General features: G+C 30.3%; 3 protein-coding genes across 3 annotated transcripts in view; 2 read left to right on the forward strand and 1 right to left on the reverse strand.

Moving 5' to 3' along the window:
- The first annotated feature begins 132 nt into the window (after window positions 1-132).
- LOC125072451 lies at window positions 133-4,205 on the forward strand. Its single transcript, XM_047683085.1, has 4 exons — window positions 133-345; window positions 432-608; window positions 681-1,024; window positions 1,128-4,205. The coding sequence occupies exons 3-4, from the start codon at window positions 687-689 to the stop codon at window positions 1,741-1,743; spliced, it is 954 nt and encodes a 317-aa protein (XP_047539041.1). The 5' UTR covers window positions 133-345; window positions 432-608; window positions 681-686; the 3' UTR covers window positions 1,744-4,205.
- A 519-nt stretch (window positions 4,206-4,724) lies between these two features.
- Window positions 4,725-7,782, reverse strand: LOC125072302. Its single transcript, XM_047682877.1, has one exon. The coding sequence runs from the start codon at window positions 7,647-7,649 to the stop codon at window positions 6,969-6,971; it is 681 nt and encodes a 226-aa protein (XP_047538833.1). The 5' UTR covers window positions 7,650-7,782; the 3' UTR covers window positions 4,725-6,968.
- Window positions 7,783-8,161: 379 nt separating this feature from the next.
- Window positions 8,162-14,611, forward strand: part of LOC125072359 (N-alpha-acetyltransferase 15, NatA auxiliary subunit) — a 91,287-nt gene continuing 84,837 nt past the window's right edge. Inside the window, exons 1-10 of the mRNA XM_047682969.1 lie at window positions 8,162-8,317; window positions 8,595-8,679; window positions 8,792-9,054; window positions 9,439-9,746; window positions 10,522-10,656; window positions 10,966-11,103; window positions 11,456-11,723; window positions 12,792-12,948; window positions 13,526-13,650; window positions 13,862-14,075. Of these exons, the coding sequence (XP_047538925.1) occupies window positions 8,261-8,317; window positions 8,595-8,679; window positions 8,792-9,054; window positions 9,439-9,746; window positions 10,522-10,656; window positions 10,966-11,103; window positions 11,456-11,723; window positions 12,792-12,948; window positions 13,526-13,650; window positions 13,862-14,075 (1,750 nt within the window). The 5' untranslated portion in view covers window positions 8,162-8,260. The remainder of the gene's footprint in view (window positions 8,318-8,594; window positions 8,680-8,791; window positions 9,055-9,438; window positions 9,747-10,521; window positions 10,657-10,965; window positions 11,104-11,455; window positions 11,724-12,791; window positions 12,949-13,525; window positions 13,651-13,861; window positions 14,076-14,611) is intronic.

Raw genomic sequence — 14,611 nt, forward strand, 5'->3', positions numbered from 1 at the left:
ACATCAATTCATCTTTTATTTTTTATTAATAATTTCATAATTCGAGACTGTTTGATAGCCGGCTTTGGTGACTTTAGCTTTAAGAGTAAAAAAGCGACGCTTTAGTTTGTCTATTTCTGTCATTTTATTGTCAAACAAGTTTGTTGTGTTGATCATAGATAATATTGGTTTTGATTGTTGGTCAGTTTAATATATAAATTTAGCCTCATTTTTGTTCAATTTTGAATGCAATTATTGTAATAACATATGTTAATTTAGCTATTTACGGAAAACGTAAAATGAATTCTACAATTTCTGACGACTTAAACCGTGAACATTTGGCATTGGAAGCATCAAAGTGTTTAAGTAGGTTAAGATTGTTTGAAAATAGAAACTTGTCAATTTCTTTTGTTTAACAATTGTTTAATATCAATTTATTAATTTTCTTCCAGAAAATATCCTCTCAAATACTCAAAACGTCACTTCTCTACATAAAGAAATTTTGGAAATAAATTTATCAATCACTGCATACATTGAAGAAAGTAAAAACCGCTTAGAAGCTCTTCGTCTTGAGTTAGCCCGCCAAGCGACAAGCTCGCATAGAGTTGTAGATATACTAAGTGAAAAATGTAAGTACTAAAACCAATAATTCAAATAGTTGTTGTTGTTGATATTATTTTAATTATTTAAACTGTTTTCAGAACAAAATGTCAAACTTTGCAAAAACTCCTCAAAAAAGAAAAAGCAACTACAGGAATATTAATAACACAAATAGAGAAACTAATAACAATACAAATACTCAACATTTGAAACAGGAATCAGCCAAAAAATTGATTGTATGGTATAAGCAGTTGGTTGACAATGATCGCCAGAAATTCAGTTTATTTTTGTCAGATGATGTAACACTGGAGTGGTTTGGGAGGACTATAAAGACTAGGAAAAAAGTTGCAGCTTTTGTTAAAAATGACATTCAATGTTCCCGACATGACTTTACGACTGTACAAAGTATTGAAAAAATTGAAACAAGAAATGAAAGATTACAGAGGTGATTTGAATTGAATAATTAATTTAATTTTGTAAAATTGAAATGTTTTTTATACTCAATTACTATATGTATGTATTTATAACATTGTTTTATTGTTTTACAGAAATAGTGAAAATATTTTAATCAGTCCTTTACATTCCCCTGAAACTAGTAACATTCCAAAAACACAAAAATCAGGTAAAAGAAAAATTCAAACTACATGCAACAGTCCACAGTGGGCTGAAGGATGCAAGCCCAATGATAATGATGAAATTGAGTGTAAAAGAAAAAAAACAGACATCAATTTTGGAGTTAATGAACAGAGATATCATATAAGAGAAAATCCTGAAGTTGATATTGTAATAAGCAATAATGGTGATGGTATAACAGAAAAAAGCAGACATAAAAGTTCCTCGATAACACCTCCAAATGTGGAATATGGTCAGGGTGATTGCCTTCCGTCTACAAGTGGTACAGGTTCTGAGAGTTCACATGAGGCATTAAATGCCCAACTACCTAAATTAGCTGTTGAATGTGATGGTTATGTTGAATTTAATAGAACTAGAAATAGTCGTAGTTCAGATTGCATGAAATGGGATAGGAAATGCAAAGTACAAATTAGTTACTCGGAGGATCCTCTTAATATAGGAGAGTATATAATTTGGGCTTTACGATATAGTGACGAAAGTAAGTGTCGTAGGAATTTATTAGCTGCATTCGAAGAAGCAGCTTCAGATTAATATGTTGTGTACTTCTGTATACACTAATAACTATATTTTATAGAATAAGCCTTAAAGGTTTATTTCTAGAATCTTAATTTCCTACAAATAATTTTATTTATCATGACAAACTTTCTTATGGATTATTATGTAGCATTATGTACAAAAACTTTGTTTACATGTGCCTTAGAATTAAATGCCAATCTTGAAATTTAAATGTAATCAGTATGAACAGCCTTTTTTACTATGAATTTCTATAATATAAATTCAGACACAAAATAAACCATACGTTACATAAAAAAGAACATGTCTCAAAGTAATATTATTTAACTGAAAAAAAACATATTTGACAAATAAATACTATTTATACACATACCTTTTTAAGTAATCTTTTCTTTTATGTATGTGTTCATGAAAAGAACTGAATGAAATATATTAATATTAAAATATACCTTTAATAACATAAACAACTAACAACTTTCAACTGTTTGTATGGTAATGTTTTAAACATTACGACAGAAACAGTTAAAAGTTTGTCATAAATGTGTGCCTTGAATCGTGATGGACTTTGTACTATATATAAACTTTTATTTTGTGAACAAAGTAATTTGACCATTTACTTGTAGCCCTTTGCTCAAAATCTTGGTTATGCCAATAAATGTATAACAAGAGTATTGTTGTTTTGATGATTGTGATTTTCTTTTACTGCGATGTGAATGTTGAAGTAGATGAGAGAAATGGATTTGACATGAATGTATGTATTAACAAGTCATATCTGAGATAAACCACACACAATATGTTATATACATTTTCAGTCAAATCTTTACAGCCTGACAAAAAATCTAGCTATTAGACATCAACAAAACCAAAATTTGATTTTGAAATTAGATAAGTATTTTAAATATAGAAGCCAAGTTATGTAATTTTTATATATTTTCTAAGCTTAAAATAAATAAAATCTCAGTGAAATACCACTGATATCAACCTGTGTCTGAATAAGAGTCATAGACACTGTTCCATACTATTTTAGCCTAGTGTATTATGTAGTCGATATTTTAAATATAATGCGAAAATTTACTCACTATAACATTGTTTTTATATGAATATTGTTATTAGCGGCTATTCATAAAATATGATAGTAAGAAGATAAATATTTCGAAATGTAATGTAATTAAATTAAATAACTTATTTTTTTTATGTTGCTATCATCACATAAATGTGTTACCATGTTCATAATAAATGACGATGCATTGATATTTTTCGCCTCTTAGAGTTGTACTAAACGAGGCAAGACTGGAATGCTGATTTTGTAACCGAATAATTTTTCATATTTCATTGCATTTATGCTCTCTAGTATTTCTGTCCCATTTTGCAATGACAATTATTGTTTCTTGATATGCCGGTACGCATTTGGTGGTTATTTTTATAGGGTTATGTTGTCACAATTAGTTTATGGTATGACTAACTTAATGTTAAAAATTAGATGGATGCCATTATTAAGAAGTGTCAAGTTTCTTTACCTATAACTACCTAAGTAAAAAAATTATAAGACATGTTTCAAATATTTTTAGACTCATTGTTAGATTTCTATAATTACTTAATTGAATAGCTCACAACATTGTAAAGTTGTTATTGGTTATTTGTTCATTTCAAATTGTGTTTTTTTTTTAACTAAAGTAAAATTCGTGGCCATAGTTATGTTTAGCTGATAGTAATAGTTCGGGCTGCATGCAAAACTAATTTAGTGGAATCCAGTTTGCGCATTAAACTGCTCAACAGCCAAAACACAAGAAAATTGGCATTTTTTACAGATTTTATTGAAAGAACAACAGCCGCCTTTACAGTAAAACAGTATTTTCATATCAACACTAGTCACTTATTAGCCATTCAAGTATTACGTAAGCAGAATTGGCTATCGCCAAACGTCATACTACTCCTTTAGTTGCACGTACTTAGTGTCCAACTGATGGCCACTACTTTTTTTGACGCGTTCTCAGCTTGAGTCTATTTAGACGAAAAAATAATCAAATTTACTATTAAACGTGATAGTGTTAAAGACCTACAGACAGACAAGAGTTACTCAAGCATTTATAGTATCAGACTATGTATGATAGATGACTAGAACTATGTATAGATAAGTAATTTATTATATGAATGACAAATAAAATCTACCAATTCTTGCAAAACATAGCAAGGCAAAGCCTTTCTAATGTTTATTTAATATTTGAATGGCCCCCTTACATTACTATACTGGTCGAAAGCCAATTCAAAATTTAAAAAACATATTTAATAACTGTATCGTATGGTCTGTACGCGTGCGCCGGTTTTATGGCATAGCTTCATAGTCTACGCAAACTGGTTTGTACAAGAACGAATTGATATTTGATCGTGTGGCCTATCGCATATTCTTTACCTATTTTAAAACATTACTTGTGAAGTAATATGTTTTTGTTTTTCGTTTTATTCTTAGCAGTTTTAAGAAATAAAGTTGTTTAGAAATACGTTACCATTTTTATTTACTTTTCTCATAACTTCGCTAGAAAACCTGCATGTCGGATAAAAATCTTCTACGTGTATATTCACCTATCCGAATTAAAGCAGAATGGTGGAATAAGCTCCACGCCTTCTCAAAAAGTGAAGAGGCCCATTATTGGGATATTTAAAGACTGTTACTTTACTTTTGTTTATTAATCAGATACTTTACTCTGTACTTCTGGTATGGCAATTCAAGTGGTGGCATTACAGTAATAAAATAACTAGTTTTAGTTAGATCATAAAAGTTTCCGCTACGAGAGGCGGGTTGCGATAAATAAATAAACATCCGCATGGATTATAAAAATAAAGTGTATAACGCCCGACCAGCGCGAATCCAATTACATTTTTCACGATTTAAATAGTAGTTTTTATCAATAGAGAAAAGGTAATGAAACTAAAAGAATAAAAAGTCCTATATAAAATTTAATCATCAATACATCTAGAACTAATTAAACTAAAAATTGTAAATATCTAAAGATACGTCAAAGAACATCACGGTGTTTTTTACAATTTTTTCAGTAAAACTGGTTTAAGAGAAATGTCTCTATTGTGTAACGGAAATAATATATGTAGTTATATACATAATAATACGAAGTCGAAATCTTCTTTTTTTTATTATTAGTTACATGTGGCAAAAAGAAAACATAAATAATTTACCTAACACCTCTAATCAAAAACTAATTTTACAATATTTTAAAAATAGATTAATTAATTGAAAATAGATAATAAGTGCTATTTATAAAATAAGTAACTAAACCAATCATTGCTATATGCCACAATACTTTTTTGCCGTGTTAGTAGTGTTTATATTTTTTATTATAACATTTTAAAATCGTATTGCTAAAAAAATTATGGTGGAATTGTCAAAAACATATTCCAAATAATGTTAGAGAGAGATTGGGAAAATTTAATGTTTACATTTTTTTTTAAATATTAAAATTTTAACAACTATCAGCAGATTATTTTTGATATTTGATAATTTAAAAGAATCAACATCATTATGTATTACAACATTAACATTTACAATGCAGAACATATAATAGCATTATTACATAACAGCATGCACAATTGAGCAAAAGTTTGATTAATTTCGTTTGTATTTGTACGGAAACATATCAGTGTACTTAATGCATTTTTATGTTTAAAAACCATGAAACATTATATTGTAATCATTTCGGTTTGTATACATTTTGTACAAATTTCATTAGAATGAGTATTAAAACTTAAAATGTCAGATTTAACATTGTGGCACCATCATGGCATAATTAACTTAATAAAAAAGCAAAGTATTATAAACACAAATATTGCATTTAAATCCTTGCTATTTTATACAAAGAAATGGTAACTAAACAATGTTAAGTGTCATATTTGATAAGTTTGTGATGTTTATATTATAATGCAAAACAATTAATGCACCAATATTCTTATTATACAATATTAATTATGTTACTAATTAATTTATTTCAAATCAAAGACATAATTATTATTGATTTGAGACAAATTTAGGTAATCAACAATGAAAATTTAGTAAACGAAACATCTGTTTAGTATGAAATGCTTTTTTATATTAATATTGGTATATAGATAGGTAAATATTGTTAGGAAATACTTAAGAATTAATTTGTAAGGTTGTGTAATGTAAATTTTGAATGAGTCTAATTTTTACTTCGAAATTTTTTAGTAGTCAATTTTGTTTATATAATAACACAAGAATATAAAAATACTTCGATATGATTTCCAGTAATTATTAGAACAAGAAATCAAATAAAACAATTGTTTTCATGAATGCTTGGTGAAATGAAAATTTTAAAGTTTCACTGAAGAGCAATTTTTTTTACCCGTTATCTAATGTTATTTTCATATAATAATGTTACACTATAATTACTATTCAAAATTAATAAAAGATTCTTCTCTCATATATAAATTCAACAGAATATAAAAGTCTGGGCTTTCAATCTGAAGCCCTTTAGTCACCATACATATGAATCAATTTTCATTCCATTTGCACTTTTTTATTTAATAAAATGAATATAGCTATGGAATTCGCACCATCTTCATTATATCTATAAGGACTAAAAATACTTATTATAATTAATTCGCATATTTTTCTAATTATTGTGTACATATTATTACATTATTGCTTTAAAAAACAAACATTATCATCAAGTCCAACAATAATTTTTGGCATAATTTTTGTAGATAAATTGTGACATTTTAAGTAAATTTTATAATACTTTGCTTATAATACAAACATTTTAAAGAAAATGTAAAGCCTTATTGGTTTAGAAATGACAAAAAACATTTTATTGTAATCAATATTCATAATAAGATTGCATTGTCCAAAATATAACTGTACATTTGTTAAAATAATATTATTACAATAATGAAATTTAAAAGAGAACTAATTTATAATGAAACATATAAAATACTAGGTTCAGATCAATATTGCATACAGCATTAACTTACTGGCTCAATTCATTAATAGCAAAAAATTACTAAAGACATTATACATAAATCTGATATAACAAATTCTACAAATGTAGCATTCTCACAGTTATTTTTAAAATTGCTGTAAAATAACAATTAATGTAAATATTTAGTAATTTTTCGCAAGTAATGAGTTGCAGTAAGCCAGATGATAGCTATTAGTTTTAATAACATACCTCAGAAGTAGATATCACAAATGTGAGATGGTTGTAGGTTGATCAATACTATTTTTGATCAAAGTTATCTACATCATTTAGGGCACTCGGATCTTCTATATCTTCCTTAGCATTGTTCTCAAGTACAGGCTCATTAATGGGATTATTAACATTTAAAGCTGAACTAAGTTTTGGAGGCTGAGCTGCTGGTGTTACTTTTGAAGATACTGCTGGGTTTGGAGCACTTTTGGTGGTCATTGAAGACTTCAATCTAGCAATTTCTTTTTCGAGATCGTCAATTCTGTTCTTTCTTTCTTCTAATTGGGCTGTTAACGTTTCCTTTTTCAACCTTAAGGTTTCTAATATAGCCGACTTACTAACTTGCAAGTTTTTCAAAGACTGTAATTCAGTTTTACAAAATTCCACATCTACTAATGTTCGATTCACCTGAATTTCCGATTTTGCTAATTTAGTTTTTAACTCTGAATAATTGGTGCTTAATTTCATTTTTGAACTTTCTAAATCGCTTACTTTCGTATTGTATATGTCTCGTTGTTGCTGATATCGTAGTGACTCTTCCATACATGATGTTTGTTGTCTAGAACACTCTTGTAGTTGTCCGGTTAGCTCTCCAAGTCGGGTTTGTAATTCGGTTTCCATACTCCAACTATTGAGTAGTGAAAGGGTAAGTAAAATGCATACGGCGAAAACAATGTACATTGGCCAACGACGCATGTTTTCTATACCCATATTACTTATGCACTACAAAAATTTATTGGCTGTTTAAAAGACAACTGTATTAAAAATTTTTAAATGTTTTTTTTTTTCAGCTATACTTAATTGAACTTCACCAAGAAAGCTTCAGCAGGCTACTCGTCAGACATCAAGCGGTCAAATGTCATTGACATAGAAATTTCACGTACATTGGCACCTTTAAAATTATTTGTATTATTCTATTCATTTTCAATTTAAATACATAATTTATTTAATGTTCATGGAAAAAATAACAATGAACATAAATATAAAACATAATTAATTATAAAAAGTTTCGAAATGACAACGTTTCTCTTTAAAATAATAGGTACGCCAAAATCTAATGTTTTAATTTTCCAATATCGAAATTATGTGCAAAGTTGGTTAATTTTATTTTAGAATTATACAATTAATATGAATTTAAGCTGTAATATTGATTTAAAATTCTACCCTACTAAAGTGGCAATATTGTTAGACAGGTCACGTGATCAGGTTGCTATAGACTAAAATCCTTCATCGACTTCTTTGGTTTATAGCCACGAGGTTTTTAGCAATATTTCAATTTATTAGTGAAATAATAAAAAGAGAATTTGTATTCTTTTGGGAAAATGCCACCCAGCAATCCATTGCCGCCTAAAGAAAATGCTCTTTTCAAAAGAATTTTGGTAAGTGCAGTTGTAAACATTCAATTCTCTTTCGAGTGGCTTGTCAATCTCACCTATTATATCCAAATAAAAAATAATACAAATGATATCTAAATTTTGTTAGACTATTATCTTGTCGCAAAACAGTGGATTAATCCAATAAACTTTTTTGTTATGACATGAAACCGATAATTTATTTTAAACAAAAAAGATTCTATGTGCGCTTTTACAATATTTGAGATGCGTCTTTTAATAAATAGAGGTTAAAGTATTTAAATTATAATTATACCGTTTTCAGCGTTGTTACGAACACAAACAATATAAAAATGGGCTGAAGTTTGCAAAGCAAATATTATCCAATCCAAAATTTGCAGAGCATGGAGGTCAGTATGAACAGCTTTATTAATAATCGTCTTAATAATTAATTAAACTCATCGTATAATGAATGTAAATAGTGATATATATGTGATTTTTTTTTTTTCATAAACATTTTAGAGACTCTAGCTATGAAAGGCCTAACACTGAATTGCCTTGGCCGTAAAGAAGAGGCATATGAGTATGTCCGTCGCGGTCTGCGTAATGATCTGAAGTCACCAGTGTGCTGGCACGTATATGGACTTCTTCAACGATCTGATAAGAAATATGATGAGGCAATTAAATGTTACCGTAATGCATTGAAGTGGGAGAAGGAGAATATACAAATTCTACGTGATCTCTCCTTACTTCAAATTCAGATGAGAGATCTGGAAGGCTATAAAGTAAGTTCTAATATTAATTTCTTAAAGATAGCTGATATTAAAGTATAAATAAATTTATATTACATCCTTGAGGATATTAAATATTTTTTTATAAATAAGTCTCAAAATTTTTTTATGCATAAACTACAATAATAATGAATTTAAATGTGTCTAAAATAATATATTTTTTACGGACTTTGCCTTATATTACAAAAGATTCTTTTTTAACTAAATATTAATACTTATTTAACATATGTGTTTATTAACAGGATCAGCAATATAGTATATTGAAGAATAAGACTAACAATAATTTATTTAATATATTTTTTATTAATTTAACTATAATTGTTTGCTTAGCAAGAATGCATGAAAAAATTGGGTACTATATGAATCAACATCTTTCAGGATACTCGATACCAACTCTTTATGTTGCGACCGACACAAAGAACATCATGGATTGGGTTTGCTATGAGCTACCATCTACTAGGAGATTATGAAATGGCAAATAGCATTATTGATGCTTTTAGGACTAATCAGATGAAGGGTCCCTATGATTATGAACAATCAGAATTGTTATTATACCAGAATATGGTATTAGCCGAGTCTGGACAGTATGAAAGAGCTCTGCAACACTTGCAAAAATTCCAAAATCAGATCTTAGACAAGTTATCTGTTAAAGAAACCTCTGGTGAATATTATTTGAAATTAAAGAGGTATGTACACAAACTAAAATGCTTCACAAGATTTAATCTAATCTAATTATAATTATAGATTGCAAAAATTTGATTTGTTCAATAAATTAATGCTTGATTTTATAAATTAAATTAATTGTTTCTATGGGGAAATTAACTTATTCAAAACATGATATATTATCATTCTGGTAAATTATATTTCTTATATGTAGGATATCTCGGTAGCCTTATTATGTGTTATAACAAGATTATGCTCGATTTAGTAAAAGTATCTTCCCTCTAATATTCCAGAATTATATCCTGCTAGAAATAATGTATGTTATATTTAATGACAATTTTACACATAAATTACTCTCATTGGTCTAGCTTGATTCCACAGAGTACATTATCACTATTATATATAAAGATAAATTGAAATTACATGATGAAAGTGAAAAACAAAAAAAAATATGGTTGGGCGGACTGGCTAATAGGCCACTTGATGATAAGTAACATAGACATTGGAATTATAAGTAATATTAACCATTCTTAATATCACCAATGCCTCCAACCCTGGGAACTAAGATGTTAGTTTTTTTTATGTTGTTTTGACCCCTGTGCACCCTTACACTGGCTCACTTACCCTTTAAACCAGAACATAACAAAACTTAGTATTGTTGTTTAGAGCTAGAATATGTGATGAGTTGTTAGTACCTACCCTAAAAGGATTTCAAGACAAGTCCAACTGCCAAGTATTGTAGACCAATTAAAAAAATATAATTGACATGTACATAAAGTTTGTGTTTCATATTTTCAGGTTTAAGGAAGCTGAAGCGGTGTATGAAGATTTGCTCAAGAGGAATCCAGAGAATGTGATGTATTATGAGAAATTAGTTGAAGCAAAACAGCTTAGTAGTCCTGATGAAAAGGTGGCTTTCTATGATGATTATAAGTGAGTATGACTTGTTAAGATTTTCCATATGATCTAAAATATATATATATATATATATATATATACCTCCATAAGGATACACCAAAAAATTTGAGTATATAGAAAGTTATTAAATCATGAAGGATCTTTTGACACTTCAAGGAAACAACTTTTTTTCAAGGTTCAATGAATTGTTATATGTTTTCATGATAGAGGAAATTAATTCAGTTACTTTTTAGTAATTGTAGGTCTTGCTTTTCCTTAACTGAAGGAAGTGTCACTAAATTGTTTACTGATTAACTTATTAATATATTTTTTTCTCTGTTCCAGGTTAGAGTATCCGAAAGCAATTGCCCCCAGAAGGCTTCAGCTTACTGAAGCTTACCTGCCTGTTTTTGAGCGGCTCATTGATGAGTATTTGAGGCATGGCTTGCATAAAGGCATCCCTCCATTATTTGTGGACTTGAGGTTAGATTATTACATAGCAAATATTACCAAGCATAAGATTATTATTACATGATAAAAGATTACCACTCTACCTAGTACTTATTCTATAAGGTACATATAATAATTACTTTTTTTATTTAGTAACATGATTTCTTATGTTACTAAATAAAAATTATATGTTTAACCAATTCAATTGGTATAGATTTAGATATTTAATATATTGACATAAGACATTTTTAGGTATCACAGTTCCAATCACATAAAAAGTTTCCATGACACCAGAATATCCAAGCAAAAAAAAAATGTTAAATAGATGTTCTGAATATTACCATCATCTATGTTATTTAAGTTAAACCCATATTAATCTTTCCAGGTCGTTATATGTAGACGAAAGCAAGGCAGACACAATAGAGAAATTAATACTACAATACATAGACAATTTGGCAAAGACTGGTGTGTTTAGCACTAAGCCAGATGAAGTGAAACAGCCAGCGAGTGCATTACTATGGGCGTATTACTTCGCGGCACAACATTTCGATTACAAGCAAGATACAACAAAAGCTCTATTTTATATAGACGCGGCGATAGAACATACACCTACATTAATAGAACTATTTATTGTCAAAGGAAGAATATATAAGGTAAATATTATATGTCAGATAATATTTTAGTGTATATTTATCAAGTGATGTGTATATTGATAACCACATATGGTCTCAATAACAAGTAAAGCATTCTCAAGGCGGCTTGCCGTAAAAATATACTTAATCCTTTCTATGCAGATTAAATAATTCATCAAAAAATAAATAGCAAGCGAATGTTTATGTTGATGTATGTAATGCCTGGCCTATTTGTATTTTGTTATTGAAATAGAGATTAGTACAGTCAGCATGATATATAAAGTAATACTTAAGATGACCAAAAACAAAGAATCTAAATCATCTAAAGTAATAAATTCATACAAGTAAAGTCATCTAAATATTTAAAATAACCATTTTGACCAAATTGATCGGAGCAAGATTATCTTCAAATATATGAGTTCATTAAAATCATCACTAAAATGGTAACAAGAAAAGTACCAGTGGTTTGTACTAAGCATGGAAAGAATTCAAAAATGAGATATAGTCTAAGGATTTTAACTATCTCTTTCGTTTTAACAGGTTCTTTTCTTGTTACCATTTTAGTGCAGATTTTAATGAACTCATATATACATCATTGGTTTGTCTTTTGTTATATACTATTTTTGTAATTAAAAATTGAATGAATTTGGTTTAAGATATTTGTGATTGAAAAGCACAAATTAATTTATTAACAATAAAAAATATAATTTAAAAGAATGTACTTATGTAAATAAGCTGTTATTTTTTGAATGTCCCCATATATTTGGGCAAAATACTTGTTTTAAATATTTAGATTACTGGTTGTATGAATATTATTGATCACTTTAGATATTTCTACGTTTTTGGTAACCTTAACTGTCACTTTATATACAATGCTGACTGTATATAATTTAAGGTTACTAGTTATACATCATGCATTATCATTTTTTAATAAATTACATCGAAAGCTATCAAAACTCATCGACTCTATAGAATTAATAAATTTACACTATTTGCGAAGTAACAAATAATAGAGAGAATCCACAGTAAACTAGAACGTCAGTGTCGTCATGTATGTGTAAAGTAACGTGTTGGTGTCGGTGTTGGCAGCACGCCGGCGACCCGGTGTCGGCGTACGAGTGGCTGGAGGAGGCGCAGGCCATGGACACGGCGGACCGCTACGTCAACAGCAAGTGCGCGCGCTACATGCTGCGCGCCGGACACGTCAAGCGCGCCGAGGACATGTGCGCCAAGTTCACCAGAGAAGGTAGCCGCTCGGCGCCCAGCCGGGGATGCCAGCTTTGAGTTTTGTTACCTCCAAATTTAGGGGAAACGAGACGTGCAGGGATATTTTAGAGAGATTTTTATTTTTATTATTTTAATTTACAAAAGAATAGTAAAAGTTTTAATCCTTATTTAGGGGAATTTGAAGTTGGTCCTAGAGGGGACAACTATAGGAGTTGGCATCACTGGTTTTCCCTTTGGGAATGCTTTGTGGATTGTTGTCGTGCTGATGATGATATTGCTGAGTACATTTAATCTCTTATTTGCTTCTCACGACACCTACGGTTTGAGATATGCTGGCTCCTTTCCTTTGCTGCATACCATATGGCAAGAGAGGGTATTGCCTTATCTATATGTTTAAAATAATAACATATGGTGGTGTCATTGATTATAAACTGGCACACACTGTGATCGTTGTTTGTTAACTCTTAAGAACAATAAAAAATGTCACCTTAAAATGAATATCAGGGTTTCAATAATTTTAATCAATTGATTAGTTACTATGAAGAAAATAGTTTTATTTAAATTATATGAGAGTTCTAAGCAAATATATTTTTCAGGTGTCCCGGCAACAGAGAACCTAAACGAAATGCAGTGCATGTGGTTCCAGACAGAAGCTGCGGCTGCTTATCAGCGCTTGCAGCAGTGGGGTGAAGCTTTAAAGAAAGCACATGAAGTGGATAGGGTAAGATATCAATGGAAAAATTATTCGATTGACTACATGAATGATATATGTATATGACACTACCAGAATGATCCATCCACCACTATTCTACCAGTCTCCACGTTCTTTTCAAGGAGATAATGTTTCGGCTCTAGCCGGCCATCCAAATCACGACATGTCGAATGAAGTTTCGGGCGAGTTTAGTCAAACGTGGTAAACGTTCTTCCGCCAGCACTTCTCGGAAATAATCGAGGACCAGTTCGACTTCCACTCGTACTGCATGCGCAAGATGACCCTGCGCTCGTACGTGGGGCTGCTGCGGCTGGAGGACGTGCTGCGCTCGCACCCCTTCTACTTCCGCTGCGCGCGCGTCGCCATCAGCGTGTACCTGCGCCTCTACCAGCACCCGCTGCAGGACGTGCCGCAGACGCAGGAGCCCGACACAGGTCAGTGGGACACACCTTACCCACTCCCCACACCCCGAGACTGCTGGCCTATTCCGACTGCAAGCGGACCAAAGACAACTAAACAATATTCTTTCGATTTTGAATTGTCGCGATATTGGGCACATTGCTAGAACAATCGACTATTCAATTATCGGAATTTGGAAATAAAGTTAAAATATATCAGTCAAGTATAACGATATACTAATCGAGAACTATTTGTAGGGCACAATGTAGCTGATCTATTAGCAAATTGCATTGAAAACGTAAAGCTACAGTTTGCTTATCTTTATTGCCTCCTATATTGGAATAGGCTAGTAACACCTGAGTCGATACCCGGCCTAAGAATAGATTAGACAAAGTAGAACAACAACCATTTTGTTTGCACGCGGTTAGTACGCGGGGCGGTCGATTAATATACAATATTGTCGGTGTTTGCGTAGTGTAGCCAGTGTATGAAAAATACTCCCGATAAATCCGATTACTATTTTATCGATACGTATACGTATGGTAGGAGGTATGAGTTGGATGATCTGTAT

Source organism: Vanessa atalanta, chromosome 21, assembly GCF_905147765.1.
Source record: "Vanessa atalanta chromosome 21, ilVanAtal1.2, whole genome shotgun sequence".
In the NCBI taxonomy this organism is placed as follows: Eukaryota; Metazoa; Arthropoda; class Insecta; order Lepidoptera; family Nymphalidae; genus Vanessa; species Vanessa atalanta.

Coding starts and splice junctions, on each gene's coding strand:
- LOC125072302 (XM_047682877.1), bottom strand. CDS start 7,649: ATGGGTATAGAAAACATGCGTCGTTGGCCAATGTACATTGTTTTCGCC.
- LOC125072451 (XM_047683085.1), top strand. CDS start 687: ATGTCAAACTTTGCAAAAACTCCTCAAAAAAGAAAAAGCAACTACAGG. Junction 1,025..1,127: donor AGAAATGAAAGATTACAGAG/GTGATTTGAATT, acceptor ATTGTTTTACAG/AAATAGTGAAAATATTTTAA.